Here is a 16,122-nt window from a genome sequence, read left to right as displayed (position 1 = left end):
CACCTCCCTAAAGAGAGCACAGTCCTATGCTGTGACTCAGGAGATCCATTCCTTTTTGGGCCCACACCTGATGCTGCAGAGGAAAGGCAGCACCTGGGATGCCATGACGTGGTGCTCAGGAGGAGCTTGGACCCTCCCCAAGGACTCCATTCCTGTCTGCCTGGGCTGGCTGTGAATGAGGTGGGACTGGGTGTCCTGGGGTGAGTTAGCAGGGCACAGGTGTTTGAGGTGGGGCACTCTTCCAGTTACTGTTTGCAGCTGTGTCCACGAATCTCACCCCTACCCTGGGCTTACCCTCTGATCCTTCTTCCTCTCCCATGGCTGGGATCTTCAACGTTCCTGATCCCTCTCCACTGAGTGTGAGAGTTTCATGACCACACTCTGTCAGTGGCCCTGGTAAAGGACCCAGGCTTCCAGGTCCAGTCAGGAGAGAAGCCACCTTCAGGCCTCTGGCAACTTCCTGGGAACCATGGGGTGTTGTGGGGTCACCGTGCCTCATCTCACTGCTTCTTCTGCCACCTGTGCAAGTCCCCACTTCACATCAAGGACACAGAGGCTCAGAGGAGTCAAGGGACTTTCCCTGGTGAAGGCTGAGTTGGGATGGGAACCGAGTCCATAGGGCTCTAAAGCCCATGTGTGGTGTTCTGCCCTCCTGCAAATGGGAGCATCCTGAAGACCCTTGTCCCACCTGCCGTCCTCATGGCCCCTGCAATACCTGCACCAGGTGTAGTTGCCCATGCAGAGAGGCCCTGGCACAGGCCTCTTGGGTCCAGGCACTGGGCCATCCAGTGGGTGGGTTAAGAGGGGATTTGTACGTATTCCATCTGCTCAGCGCTTGCTGGTGACAGAAATTCAAAGGCAGGGGATGGAGACAGTGTCCAGAAACTTGAGGAGGACAGGTGACCTCCAGCTGGAGGCTGCCCTAACTTGGCCTCTTCCCAAGTATGTGAGGGCTCGAGGCTCAGCCTCCAGGAGGTGCTTGGCCTCTACCCACATCTGCAGCTCCTCCACCCATATCTGGACCATTTCTGTGCCTACATGTCACAGCTGTTTCCTTCATTTGTGACTTCTGTTTCTCTTTTACCCCCTTTTAGTAGGTTACCACCTGTTACTAGCTAATAATTCTTTTTTAAAAAAAACATTTTATTTTATTTGCTATTTGTTGCATCAAAGTTTAATTCTGATTTAAACCTCATATTGGATTAAAAGCAATTTTTAGGATTATCACTTTCTCTACTTTTCACAATAAACCTAATTGATGGGACCTTTCTCTGCTTTCCACTGAAGAATACACCATCCCTTTTTACCTTGTCTTTCTCCATCCTTTCTATCTAAGGAACTTATTCTGCAACAGAACTAAGAAATTTGAACTTTAGAAGTAGTTGAAGTTATATATTATCCATCTATCCCACTTCTAATCTAAGGAGTTTTTATATTAAATTGGAATTTTAGTTGCTACTTAAGAATTTGAATATACTATATTGATAAAGAAATAAAAGTATTTATAAATAACAGAAAAACTCAATTATATATTATTTACAAATAGTGTACATAATGCATTGTCTATTAATTTCCTGCTTTTTTAAAATTTTATTTTATTTTTATTTTTATTGCATTATAGGTTTTAGGGTACATGTGAAGAACATGCAAGATTGTTGCATAGGTGCATACGTGGCAGTGTGATTTACTGCCTTCCTCCCCTTCACCTATATCTGGCATTTCTCCCCATGCTATCTCTCCCCAACTCCCCACCCCCCACTGTCCCTCCCCTATTTCCCCCCAACAGACCCCAGTGTGTAGTGCTCCCCTTCCTGTGTCCATGTGTTCTCATTGTTCAACACCCACTTATGAGTGAGAACATGCGGTGTTTGATTTTGTGTTCTTGTGTCAGTTTGCTGAGAATGATGGTTTCCAGGTTCATCCATGTCCCTTACAAAGGACGCAAACTCATTGTTTTTGATGGCTGCATAATATTCCATGGTGTATATGTGCCACAATTTCCCTGTCCAGTCTATCATCGATGGGCATTTGGGTTGGTTCCAGGTCTTTGCTATTGTAAACTGTGCTGCAATGAACATTCGTGTGCATGTGTCCTTATAGTAGAACGATTTATAATCCTTTGGATATATACTCAGTAATGGGATTGCTGGGTCAAATGGAATTTCTATTTCTAGGTCCTTGAGGAATCGCCACACTGTCTTCCACAATGGTTGAACCAATTTACACTCCCACCAACAGTGTAAAAGTGTTCCTATTTCTCCACATCCTCTCCAGCATCTGTTGTCTCCAGATTTTTTAATGATTGCCATTCTAACTGGCGTGAGATGGTATCTCAATGTTGTTTTGATTTGCATTTCTCTAATGACCAGTGATGATGAGCATTTTTTCATATGTTTGTTGGCCTCATATATGTCTTCTTTTGTAAAGTATCTGTTCATATCCTTTGCCCACTTTTGAATGGGCTTGTTTTTTTCTTGTAAATCTGTTTCAGTTCTTTGTAATTCTGGATATCAACCCTTTGTCAGATGGGTAAGCTGCAAAAATTTTTTCCCATTCTGTTGGTTGCCAATTCACTCTAGTGACTGTTTCTTTGGCTATGCAGAAGCTGTGGAGCTTGATTAGGTCCCATTTGTCTATTTTGGCTTTTGTTGCCAATGCTTTTGGTGTTTTGGTCATGAAGTCCTTGCCGACGCCTATGTCCTGAATGGTTTTGCCAAGATTTTCTTCTAGTGTTTTTATGGTGTTACGTCTTATGTTTAAGTCTTTAATCCATCTGGAGTTAATTTTAGTGTAAGGTGTCAGGAAGGGGTCCAGTTTCTGCTTTCTGCATATGGCTAGCCAGTTTTCCCAACACCATTTATTAAACAGGGAATCCTTTCCCCATTGCTTGTTTTTGTCAGGTTTGTCAAAGATCGGATGGTTGTAGATATGTTGTGTTGCCTCTGAGTCCTCTGTTCTGTTCCATTGGTCTATATCTCTGTTTTGGTACCAGTACCATGCTGTTTTGATTACTGTAGCCTTGTAGTAGAGTTTGATGTCCGGTAGTGTGATGCCTCCCACTTTGTTCTTTTTGCTTAGAATTGACTTGGCTATGCGGGCTCTCTTTTGGATCCATATGAGGTTTAAGGTGTTTTTTTCCAGTTCTGTGAAGGTCATTGGTAGCTTGATGGGGATAGCATTGAATCTATAAATTACTTTGGGCAGTATGGCCATTTTCACGATATTAATTCTTCCTAACCATGAACATGGAATGTTTTTCCATCTGTTTGTGTCCTCTCTTATTTTGTTGAGCAGTGGTTTGTAGTTCTCCTTGAAGTGGTCCTTTATGTTCCTTGTTAGTTGTATTCCTAGGTATTTTATTCTATTTGTAGCAATTGTGAATGGCAGTTCGTTCTTGATTTGGCTCTCTTTAAGTCTGTTATTGGTGTATAGGAATGCTTGTGATTTTTGCACATTGATTTTGTATCCTGAGACTTTGCTGAAGTTGCTTATCAGTTTCAGGAGATTTTGGGCTGAGACAATGGGGTCTTCTAGATATACAATCATGTCGTCTGCAAATAGAGACAATTTGACTTCCTCCTTTCCTATTTGAATACCCTTTATTTCTTTTTCTTGCCGGATTGCTCTGGCTAGAACTTCCAGTACTATATTGAATAGGAGTGGTGAGAGAGGGCATCCTTGTCTAGTGCCAGATTTCAAAGGGAATGCTTCCAATTTTTGCCCATTCAGTATGATATTGGCTGTTGGTTTGTCATAAATAGCTTTTATTATTTTGAGATACGTTCCGTCAATACCTAGTTTCTTGACGGTTTTTAGCATAAATGGCTGTTGAATTTTGTTGAAGGCCTTCTCTGCATCAATTGAGATAATCATGTGGTTTTTGTCTTTGGTTCTGTTTATGTGGTGAATTATGTTTATAGACTTGCATATGCTGAACCAGCCTTGCATCCCCAGGATGAATCCTACTTGATCATGGTGGATAAGCTTTTTGATGTGCTGTTGCAATCGGCTTGCCAGTATTTTATTGAAGATTTTTGCATCTATGTTCATCATGGATATTGGCCTGTAGTTTTCTTTTCTTGTTGAGTCTCTGCCGGGTTTTGGTATCAGGATGATGTTGGTCTCATAAAATGATTTGGGAAGGATTCCCTCTTTTTGGATTATTTGGAATAGTTTCAGAAGGAATGGTACCAGCTCTTCTTTGTATGTCTGGTAGAATTCGGCTGTGAACCCATCTGGACCTGGGCTTTTTTTGGGTGGTAGGCTCTTAATTGCTGCCTCCACTTCAGACCTTGTTATTGGTCTATTCAGGGTTTCAACTTTTTCCTGGTTTAGGCTTGGGAGGAGGCAAGTGTCCAGGAATTTATCCATTTCTTCCAGGTTTCCTAGTTTATGTGCATAAAGTTGTTTGTAATAATCTCTGATGATGATTTGAATTTCTGTGGAATCTGTGGTGATATCCCCTTTATCATTTTTTATTGCATCTATTTGGTTATTCTCTCTTTTCTTTTTTATTAATCTGGCTAGTGGTCTGTCTATTTTGTTGATCTTTTCAAAAAACCAGCTCCTGGATTTATTGATTTTTTGAAGGGTTTTTTGCGTCTCTATTAGCTAATAATTCTTTACATTCAGTATACATATGATGGTCACAAGCAAGGGTTTAGTTCATGAGAGGAGTGCACATGGTGGTTACAGATGGGGAATTATGCTTAGAAAGGGGTTCCAGGAGGCTCAGGGGAAGGAGCAGAACAGAAGGCAGTTGGAAGTAGAAGTGGGGAGGGGTGCTTCCTGCTGCCTGTTGTTGTGGTCAGGGAGTCTAGGCTTTGGCCTTTGGCTGGTGGTTCCTGTTACAGTTGAAGATGTTGATGGCTGGATCAACACACATCACTGTTACCGTGATCCACGAAGGAGCCACATGCTCTGACGATTTGGGGGTTGCAGTAGGAGGAATCTGGTTTTCAAAATGTCCTTTTGAGGTCACTGAGCTCAGGCCTATCTTACACAGGTCTGACAACTTTAACACAGGGAGGTCCCGCCTGGCTCCTCTCACTGTCTTGCACAAATGGACAGGACAACAGAACAGGTGTCAGGACAACATGGCACCATTTTCTGTGGTGGATGCCAACCACCCAAGCCCTCAGGACAACTAAACGAGCAACTCCAGCTGGACAAGATCACCTGGGGCTGAAACTGGACATGTCCTAAGATCAGTGTGCATTTTCCTTCTAGGGTGGTAGATGTGCTCGACTCTTATTTTCTACTCCAACTCTCTTTCTTCTATTGCAATGCTACAAGCTAGTTCCCCCACATTCCAAAGTGAGTAATAAATATATTTAAACAAAAGATGTTTATAATTAACCATAAAAAATACTAGAGGCAAAGAGGATTCTTTTTAATATTGTACATTTATTCAAAAGTGTATCAGACAACACTGTAAATTATATGGTATCGCATAAAAACCCTAGAACTTGATTTGAATGAAATATTGTACTAAGAAAGAAATATTGCTCATCAAGATTTCTGTGCCCACCTTCCACAAGTCAGAGGCCCTCATGTACATCACAACAGCAAGGTGGCAGGGAATCAAAATCGGCAAACATTCTACATCCTTCACAGCACTGCAGGGCAGGACAAGACTCCGTGGCAATGGTTTTGGCCTGGCTGTTCTTGGTGTACAACACCTTGTCTGAGTTGTGACCAGATTCCTTTGCAGCTCTTGAGAAAAGACACACACAAAGCACAGGTTTAGAATTTTTCTTCTCAGTCCTTTTGTTAGAACTGTTGGAAGTATCTGAGAAATTTAGTGCTGAAGCCAATCAAACATGAACACCAGCCCTACATTAAAGCTTGCTCCCGTCCCAAGTTCCTCTTGAATTCCTCCCTCTCCTATAATTGCTATAAATGTAAACTGAGGTTATAAAAGTAAGGGTGAGTGAAATCACAAGTGAAGTCACCCAGCTGGTCACTGCAGACCCTCAAGATGCAGAAATGATGAGAAGGTGCTGCATTCAGCTGTGCCCAGGGCTCCCAGATGTGCCATTGTGAACTCCTTTGAATGGGGACACAATTGCATCTGACAACTAATCTCTACTATACTTAAAGGGTCTTCTCCCCAAACTGCAATCTTCTCTTATCTGACCTACCCTCCCTTGTCTGCTGTCCCCCAGGTTTTTCACACAGTTCAGCTGTCCCTGAGATCTAGAGGCCCAGTTATTTTCCCCAAGGCCACCAGAAACAAATGGAGAGCTCCCAACTCAGGCAAGAAGAAATCAATCCAGCCTGTCCTCCACATGAGCCCAAGGCAGAGCTCATTCACGCAGCCTCCCCCGCAGAATCTTCAGCCTACAGTGCCCAGGGCAGACGGAGGGATGGCCAAGGTGCTGAACTAAACACCAGATGGTAAACTTAGTGAGGTCCTGTGACAGCCAAGCAGCACTGACACTCACAGCCCCAAGCTGAGAACATTCTACAAAACCCAGCCAGGAAGGAAAACAAATAAGATTCTACACTCAGCTGCCTTTTTGCCTTTTCAAAGCTGCCTCTTCTTCTTGACCTCACCCAGGGGTACGGCCACAGTAGCAAGGAATGACCTTGCTCCAACAGGGAGCCCAGGTATCCCATTGAGGGAGTGTTATTCCCTTTTCCCCAGGTGACTCACTTTAGTGCGTTGTCTATTTTGAAGTAAAGAGAGAGCACAACAACTATCAGCAGGAGCAAGGCCATCAGGATACCACCAGCAATGACAAGCATAATTACTGTACGGAGGTCAAAAGATGTTGATGTACCTAGGCAGAGAAGTGCAAGCAAAGCAGTGAGCCCATGTGGCCTCCCTCCCCACACAACCACTAAGCAATGTTCAGTGGAGGAAGAAGGAACCCCAAACACAGATCCCTGTGTGTGTAAAACACCAATGTCTTCCCAGGGCGGCCTAGGATCCTAAGCTGGCCCAGAGATGGCGGGTGGGGGGAGCCCATTTGTCAATGAAAAGGAATTGAACTGCAAAGTCCAGAGAGAAGAATATCAGAAAGACAGACCCTGGGAAGAATCTTTCCCTTTCACAGATGTGATATGCAGCCAGAAATAACATGCAGGCCTGCACTGGAGTTGATGGCATCAATCTCCAACACCCGGGCCTCCTGAGCTATGCTCAGTTTCAGAGTCAGAAATGACCCCTTACTGGATATCAGGGTCAAAGATCTTCTGTGGGAATGTTACTGTCCAACAATACCGAGACTATGCAAATCCATTTAGTAAATGGTGCATGTTTTAGGAAAAGAACTTTACAATTCTTCCTCTGACAACTGACATTTTTCCTCCTAAATCTTAAATTCTCCCAAGAAATCCAATTTGGGATAATAAATTAGTTTAACTTTCTGAAACTGGGAAAAAGTGAGCCAGGGGAGAATAAACAATCTGACTGCCAAAGCACACTTACCACCTTCTAACACTTCATGGCTGGATGAAAGCCAACAGTAAAAAAAACATACAGTCAAAGTAAACTTCAGGGAATAGGACATCTTATCAGGAATTTCTCAAACCTTTAACTTGAGAAAGAAAATTCTAATGATTAACATCCAAAGTTGAAGAGCTTGCTTTTAGAAACAGTCTTCCACCAGAGCTAGCAGGATGGATATCCATAATCTAGCTTCAACCTCTGTGCCAATCAGGACACAGGCTGTGTGACATCAATCCTCTGGACATCAGCTCTTTTTCATAGAGTTCCGAATTCCATTCCATTTCCAGATATATGTTAGCAGGAATGGAAGTGGATATGCCTGAATACTCTCTTAAGCCATGTACTACTCAATCTCCCCTTTTCAGGTTTTGTTTCCCTCAGAGAAAAGTTTTAGTTAAGAATCTGATTCCCAGTGATACCATGTTATATTATTTTAAATGTCCAGATTTCAAAAAAGCCTATAAGAAAAAAAGTCTGTAAGAGAGTATAGCCCATAAAGGAGTGGGAAAGCAATAAATAAAAACTTTTCTGGAAGAAGCCCAGACATTGACCCTACTAGAAAATACTTTTAAAGTTTTTAAATTTGTTTAAAGGAATCCATGTCCAAAAAACTAAATATGAGAATAATGTTTCATCATAGAAAATATCAGTAAAGATAAAAATTATTAAAAAGAACCATACAGAAATTATGGCATTGGAAAGTACAATAACTGAAATGAAAAATTCACTACGAGGGCTTAATAGCAGATTTGAACTGACAGAAGAAAGAATTGGTGAACTTGAAGAAAGTTGAGATTATCCAAACTGCAATATAGAAAGAAGAAAAAGGGTAAAAATGAACACAAAATTTCCGGTTTCTGCACCAACATGTGAAGAGCTTGGGAGTAGTTCTTCCAATCCTCACAACAAGTAAAAAAGCTGAATACGTTGACTGAATAAAAGCTGAATCAACAACTCTTAAGTCAACCAGAAAACTGAAGTCACAGGGCAAAGAACCACCCCCAAAACTAAAGAGAGACGTGAATACAGAGAATACCAGCTTGGGAGCAGAGGCCACTGCCAGAGCCAGCAACTGGTAAGAACACTTAAATGGTAACTGATATCTTCCTGGATGATGAATATGGACTAGCATATTTTAAAACTCCCGAGGGCCCAATTTTGTTTTGTTTTGTTTTGTTGAGTGGGGGCACACTTTCATGAGTCATATCTCCTGGAGCTCTCCAGGTTCTTATAATGAAGACTACAGGAAAATCCCTTTATGTTTTAGTCTCCACTGACACTGCCGTGAAGGTAGCCTCATTACCACTGTGAGATAAGAAAAGTCAGGAAATTTCCCCAGGCCTCCTCTGGTGCCACCCCAACAGTTAAGTGGTGAGACATTGATCACCACCTGCAGAGGTCTGTCCTGCAGACCCTGACTCAATGATGGATGAATAAATGCACTCTCACACCTGGTTCAGTGATCCAAATGGGCTAGGGATGGTCGTCGACTGCTTTCCAAGGGTGACTGCTGCCAATAGACCAAGACCCCCTGTCCCTCCACACATTTATTCAGTAAAAATTTTACAACAGAGGTTCTAAGTTAACATGCTTGTGGATAATTAACATGGTTAAAAGAGTGATTGTAAGAATGATAAACACTATTAATGGGTAATTCCCCTTTGATCTCCCCAAGAGGATCATCCAGCACAAAGTTTACGTGAGTAAACAGTTAGAATAGAAACAAAGGGATGTGGGGTAAACAGATTTAAACTGGGAAAGCCTGTTATCATCCCTATCTTTTCCCTAATGTAATGGAACAGCCGCTTTCAGTCTGCCCCAATAAAATCTTTCAGCCTTCCAAAAGGTTTGATACTATAATCTATAACTTTCCCTAATATTTTGCCAGCCACCCCAAGTGAATCTCAACAAGGTGGAAAGTTGCCCCATTACCACTGGGTCAGAAAGGAAATCCAGACTCCCCAAGGCAACTCCACTAATACCACAGGGGTCAGGTTATCACCCAGAGTTGAGTCTCAGCTCTCTATTCAGCCTTCTCTGATACCACCCTGGTGGAGGGGTGCTTTGGGACAATTCTTTACAGCTTGGTAAGAGTAGACATCTAGGCTCTCTACTCAGCCTTCACCGGTGAAGTCGGGATAGAAACATAGTTTTTTCTACTTTGTTTGCCTAGAATGCAGAAGCTATTATCTAAAAGTTTTCTGTCTCATTGAGCTGCCCATTTCCTGGTCTTTTGGCCAGAAAAAATAGTCTCTTGCTGGGGCTCTTTTGTCTGGACCCGTTGGTGTTTCCAAGTTACTCGCTTCTTCAGCTCCAAGTTTAGAAATCTCAGACAAAAAACAAAACTTGGGGAACTCACTACCATGTTATTACTTGGATCCCAAGGTCCCTAGCTAGCCTTCCTTCTTCTCTCCACCTATTCAAGTCTTATGTTTGTTTTGTATATAATGTCCATTGATTTTAGCTGTACTTTGGAAGAATAAGAAAAACTTTTCCCATAAGTGCAAGTCCCCCATACAGGAAATTTTTAAATCAATCCTCTGCTTAAAAGCCACAACCTCTGCACCAACCCTACACTTGCCCAATCCTGAAAAGGCAGTTATATGTCTCCTTAAATTTTGTACCCTGGGTCCTTTGCATATGTTATCCAGTCCATATCTCAATGTAACCTCTTTCTGGCCTCATCTCCCTCTGCATTACCCCACACCCCATGCATTTTGATGCCTCAGAGCCTGGCTAGATGGCCCTCCCTGTTCCTCGTCTCCTCTATCTGCTGAAATACCAATCTTGCAAGACTTCAATAAAATGCCATGTCCTCTGTAAAACCTTCACTGATTTCTGCCTCTCTTCCTCCAGTGTTAATTATTCCTCTCCCTATGTGTCCATGCCCTTTGTTTGTACCTATATAGAAATTTGAATTGTTGGCTAAGTGTAGTAGCTCATATCAGTAATCCCAGCACTTCAGGAGGGTGAGACAAATGGATTGGCTTGAGCCAAGGAGTTTGAGACCAGCCTTGGTAACATGGTGAGACCCTATCTCTACAAAAAAAATTTAAAAATAAAAATGAAAATAAATTACCCAGGTGTGGTAGTGGATGTCTGTGGTCCCTACTTGGGTTCAGAGGGCTATAACCCTAAATAAGTTTGGTCATCATTAAGGAGCTAGGCCCTGTGGACTCTCCCCATGGAGGTCATCTCTCGGTTTTCCTCTATTTCTGTGGTGACTTGATTGCTGTTTGATAGTCTGTTGGCTTGTGCATTGAACATTTGCTTTTTCAAGGTGTTTGTGAACTCCATGGGAGCAGGAGCTCTGCAACCTTAGGTATCGGAAGACCTAGAACCCTTTAGGTGCTGGCACATGTTATGATCAATGACTGAAATCTGAATTTTGTCAATCTAGTATTCACTTTCTCTGACTAAGCTTCAAAATTTAGACAGTGCAGTAACTCAGATACAGCAGTTAAACCCCGACCAATATTATTTCATTTATTAAAGAATGCATACTTTCTACATTGCTTATAAGTCACCAACATTTAACAACTTCCAATATGTTTTAGTAATATCTTTCTGAGTTGCAATGAAGACAACCAGGAGGCAATAACTAAAACCTCTGTTTGAAAGATGAGGAAACTGAAGCTCAGAGAGTGGAAGTGACTGCCTTGGGTCACACAGCAAGTCACCAGCAGCAAAGAAACTAGGACCTGGTTCTATAACCCTTCCCTCCATCTCCTGATTCTCAGGTCCAATGCTCTTCCACCCTCAACCTTCCTGAACCCTCTGAAATGATGTGTTGTTCCCCATTCCTTTTGGCTGTCAACTGAAAGATCTGCTAAGAAATCCAGTTGCATTTCATTTAAGGAAGGGGCTGATTTTTGTGTTAATGTTTTCATTCTAAGCAACATCTCACTGATGATTCACATGTGGTGACAACTCAAGAGTATTGAGAGGAACAGGGTTGTGTGTTCCAGATGGCAAAAGGTAGGCAGCAACTGTGCTCAAATCAGTGAGTTAAACTTTGCAATGCAATTCCTGTTACAGGGGCTGGCCTTATCTCTATGGAAATTCTCTGTTATTCACATCCACAAGGACTTTTACCTAATCAGTTATTTGCAAACTGCCCATCCTGTGACTAACATCTGAGTTAAATGGTTGCAAACACCCTGATGCCCGCTAAATTGCATCTCTAGTGACGGAAGCATCCTGGATCCAAAACTACATAAGCCTGTGATCCCCCTACTTGGCCCAGTTCCCATCTCTGTGCCTCCTCCACAGCTCCTTTTGCTCTGCTCCTGGGAATCTCACCTTTGCCTTCAGACTCTTGGTGCCAATGAGGACCTTGCTATGGCCCTGGCAACTGCCATGAGAAGAGCTGGGTTTTGCCCCAGAGAAAGGATCTCCTTAACTGAATCCTGTATTCTCAGAAGAATAAAGATTGTGGTATACAACATGCAATCAGATCTTATGAACTGCCAAGGTTTGAAGACAGTTTTTGAGTCTTTGTAAAATCCAAATGGCACATTTCACTAATGTGTCCCAGAACCAGATTACACCTCTCTTCCCATCTCCCAAATTCCCATCCAATCTTTCCCTCACCCAACTTTATGGCTGTAAAATCAGTTTTAAAATAATCAAAGAGAAAAAATTTGCAAACTTAGTAATGGATTAGCATGTTCTACCTTACCAGTACCTGTCTAGGTAGGTGATCCATGCAGACCCCCCGCAGGTGCAGGATGACGAGGAAGGTCACCGTCTGCCACACACTGGGCTCTGGGATTTGCCCTCTAACTCACAGGCTTAACTTCCACAAAATGTGACAAGACTGAGCCTGTCAAACCAATATCTCATTTCTTTGGAGGCATTCTTCTCCATACTCACATGAGCCAAGAGAAGTAAGTTCTTCATCTTATTTCACCTACATAAATAAAGGCTCCTCTGCTCCAGGAAGGGAAGAAACATTTCAAAAAGAGCTCCAACTTCATCATGTGTTGGACACCCCCTTGTCAGGCATCCTCCAGGATCTTCTAAGTGCAGCTTCCCATCTCACTATTTCTAAGGCAACTGGAGAGGAGAATAGAGACCAGTTCAAGAATTCTCTAGCTCAGGAGAAGGGAGATCATTCAGCTTGTCAGTTTCTTCAGTCTACAGCACCTCAGACAGAGGAAGAGCTCAGCTAACATGCCGAGCTAAACAACCAATAGTAAATTCAATTATTTAAAGTGACAACAAGGCAGCACTGACACACAGACCACCAGGCTTAGGACATTCTATTTATGAGCTCACAGCCCAAAGCCGGAAGGGAAAAAAAGCCAAGACTGTACATAAACATGCTTTTGCCTTTCAACCTCTCCTGCTGTTCCTGACCTGAACCATATGTGGCTGCCACAGCAAGGAATGCCCCTGCTGAAGCAGAGAGTGTCCAGGTATCCCATTTGAAGGGATATGCCTCATTAAGTGACTCACATGTTTGTGAGTGACTCACATCTTTGCCATGGCACATTAGAAGGAGACACAATCAGCATGAGCAGCAACCAGGAAGAGACCAAGACCAACAATAATCTCTGTCCCAAGACCAGCAGTCTCATGTTTATATGGATAGACAACCAATTTGTGGTGGCTTACTTTGTGAAAAGCCAAATATCTTCTTTGAGGAGCTAAGCAGCCAGTGGCAATTACGTTCTCTATGAAACAAACAAGCAACCTCTCCTGCTGTTCTTGACCTGAACCCTATGTGGTTGCCACAGCAAGGAATAAACCTGCTGAAGCAGGGAGTGTCAGCATGGAGAGTCAGCAGTGCCTGCCTTCAAGGCGCCAGCCTTGGGAGAGGTCCATAAAGCCCTGATTCTGCAGCTCAATCCCAACAAGAACGGCCTTTGACACCAGAAAAAACAGACAGCAAAAGCATCTGAACATCTTTCCTACTTCCAGTAGGTTAAGGCCTCAGTCTCAGTCTAGCCATGCTGGGGAGTCTACAGGGGTCTCTCCCTTCTTTCCATGGGCCTAAATCAGGACTAAAGAAGCATCCTAACGGGCCCCAGTGGTTCCTTCTCCAGCCCCCTCTCCCCTGGACAGATCCACTGCATGTTGCAAAGAGATGTAGACGGTGATTACAGATAGATCTTCATTTCACCTGGACTGAGATCACCCTGGGTTGCTGCTGCTTCCCTCAGCCACTATATCTCCCCCTCCACCTCCCACCTCTAAACACCAGTGGCCTCATGATGTCCCTGAGCTGCCAGCCCCGAGAGCCAGGCCCAGCTCTGCATTTACATTTCACTGGATGGAGACAGATAGAATTTGGTTGCTTGTGATTGTAGGAATGAGGCTCCTATTTCTTGCTGGCTGATGGCCTGAAGCCACTCTCAGCTCCTACAGGCCACCCACTCACAGGCCCTCTCTCACTACAAGGCAGTTTACTTCTCCTTTCAGGCTAGCAGGAAAGCCTCTCTCTGATGCTCCGCCCACCTTCTTTAAAAGGGCTCACCTAATAAGGTCAGATCTACTCAGATAATCTATGTTGATTAGCTCAAAGTCAGCTGATTAGTAACCTAGACACAAGGGTGACATTCCATCATATTCAGTGGTCCAGTCTACCCTCTAGGGGATGATAATATACAGGATATCTGCATGGGGGAGCTGGACTCTTGGGGATCATCAGAGAACTTTGCGTACCATTAGGTTACTATGCTGCCACTTATAAAAGGGAACCATTTCGGTCCAAACCATGAAGCCAACAAGCTTTGCTGCAATTGAATTTTCACTATTTGTTCCTGCTATTACTTAAGTCAGTCTTTAAAGCAATAAATATTGAATTGCTATCTAATCCATTTACCTTTCATCACTGGTCATTTCTCTTACTACATTTAAATGAGTTTATAAAACTCAAATTATCAGTACAACCCTGGGAACATTTACCTCTGCTCCACAAAGGCAGTTTTGCTATATTTGTGTATTTATGATACTTCTATATCTGTTTCCTTGTATTTCTCTAGTTCTGTCATTGTCTCCAAAGCACTCATCATTCAGACTTGCCTCCATTCAAGTGTTGAGGCCTTCATGACAAGAAAGATGTTATAAACTCTTAAGTACAGACCCTTCAAACTCACACTTCTAGGCCTTAAACTGTCAAATTGAAGCTTTAAAAAAGAAGAAAATAAAACATTATCAGTTTACTTTTATGTCCCCCACATGGGCTGGAAATGTGTGTCAGTGCCTGCTGACCACCTGACAACTAATCAGGCACCAGCAAGGCCGGCTCTGAAGGCTCAGGATGGTCCCACTGTGCCCCTGTGCATCCCTCCCCATGCACACCCGTGCCCCCAGCAGGAGATCACTCCTCCTGCCTTCTTGAATGTGCACCTTCGGGTCCTGAAGCCGGAAAGTTCTAGGAACTGGGAGAAGACCACAAAGAGTGGTTACCCAGGTATCCCTTACTATCTGTGGACCACACAGAACCTCTGAATCCTTATAAACATGGTGTCCCCAGTACCAGTGAGAAGTACCCCTTTGGCTGGTGCTCCCCAGAGACTACAGAGGGAGTGCACTAAGGCTTCTGGGCACTCCACCCTTCCTGGCAGTTATGCAACAGACTTCTGTGAGCGAAATCTGAACATGGTTCCTCTAGGGATCTGGCAATATATTAAATTTCCTTAGGAAAGATGCTTTTTTCTTCTTGCAAACTTTCGGTTTCCATATGAGGTTCCTCTTCCAGGACTCAGGAAACTAGGCTCCCGCAGAGTTGGCCATCCTTGATCTCCCTGAATCTTTTTGGATGAAAGCGGATAGCACACATCTAAGACAAGGCAAGGCCTGACTGATTCTACCGGTAAAGATACTTCTCTATTCAGATGGTTTAGTACTCAAGACACTGAAAGATAGATTAGCCAAAGGTGCCCCAATCCCAGTTTGAACCAACTAGACTCAGGTGCGGCGTTCAAACTGCGGGGAAGCATGAAAGAGCAGAGCATGTGCACTGGCCGCCCCTGGCTCTGGCTGATGCACGCCGTGCAGTCAGGGGGCATCAGCTGAGACGGCACCTGGGAAGGCCTGTGTGGTCAAACACCCACCACTAACGCTGTTCAATATCCATTTCAACTCCCCTCTAATGCGAGAATGCATGGGAGGGAGGCAAGGTGAGTTCAGAGTGAAATTAACGCAAATTGACAGGAGTCCGCAGCCTCATTGCCACAAATGCTGCAGACCCGATGGAGTGAAGGCACAAAAGGCCCTGGTGTCCACTCGGGAGAGAACGAGGTCAGGAGTTGGTCCTGCACGTCGCGTAGAGCGAACAGACCACACCTACCTGATCACAGACGCTCCCCATCCTGCCCAGCAACCATGGTCCATGCTGCCTGCTATATGTTGACTGCCAGCGTCGAAAAACCGCCCTCGTGTCCGCGCGCAGTACACCGCGCCTGCGCAGTCTAGAGTGCAGCGCACTCGGGCTGCCAGTGCACATGCTCCGCTCTCTCGTGCTTCCCCGCACAGGTTGAACGCCGCTCCCGAGTCCAGTAGGTACATGGGCATGCGTGTCTCTGGTGCCTGCTCCCCCTACCAAAGCCACAAGCGGCGGGTATTTGAAATGAAGTGAACCGGAAGTTGCTCTGCCTGCCCATTTCCACGCGGCACTGGCCGACACTCAAGCACTGGAAGAGAGGTTCCGGGGCTGG

General features: G+C 44.0%; 1 protein-coding gene across 2 annotated transcripts; it reads right to left on the bottom strand.

Annotated features, from left to right (window-relative positions):
- Window positions 1-5,386: 5,386 nt before the first annotated feature.
- FAM24B (family with sequence similarity 24 member B) lies at window positions 5,387-15,999 on the bottom strand. Of its 2 annotated transcripts, none has more exons than XM_012453430.3 (3): window positions 15,756-15,999; window positions 6,659-6,785; window positions 5,387-5,715 (listed from the first exon to the last, which is right to left on the bottom strand). In XM_012453430.3, exons 2-3 carry the CDS (start codon window positions 6,748-6,750, stop codon window positions 5,541-5,543), a joined length of 267 nt encoding a protein of 88 aa, XP_012308853.1. In that variant the 5' UTR covers window positions 6,751-6,785; window positions 15,756-15,999; the 3' UTR covers window positions 5,387-5,540. The 2 variants fall into 2 exon arrangements, with proteins under 2 accessions (XP_012308853.1, XP_064229839.1); XM_064373769.1 differs by lacking the exon at window positions 15,756-15,999 and adding an exon at window positions 12,332-12,379.
- Between the last annotated feature and the right edge of the window lie 123 nt (window positions 16,000-16,122).

Source organism: Aotus nancymaae, unplaced genomic scaffold, assembly GCF_030222135.1.
Source record: "Aotus nancymaae isolate 86718 unplaced genomic scaffold, 86718_ANA_hifiasm-v0.15.2.pri h1tg000010l, whole genome shotgun sequence".
NCBI lineage: Eukaryota > Metazoa > Chordata > Mammalia > Primates > Aotidae > Aotus > Aotus nancymaae.
This window is presented reverse-complemented; position numbering and strand designations above follow the sequence as displayed.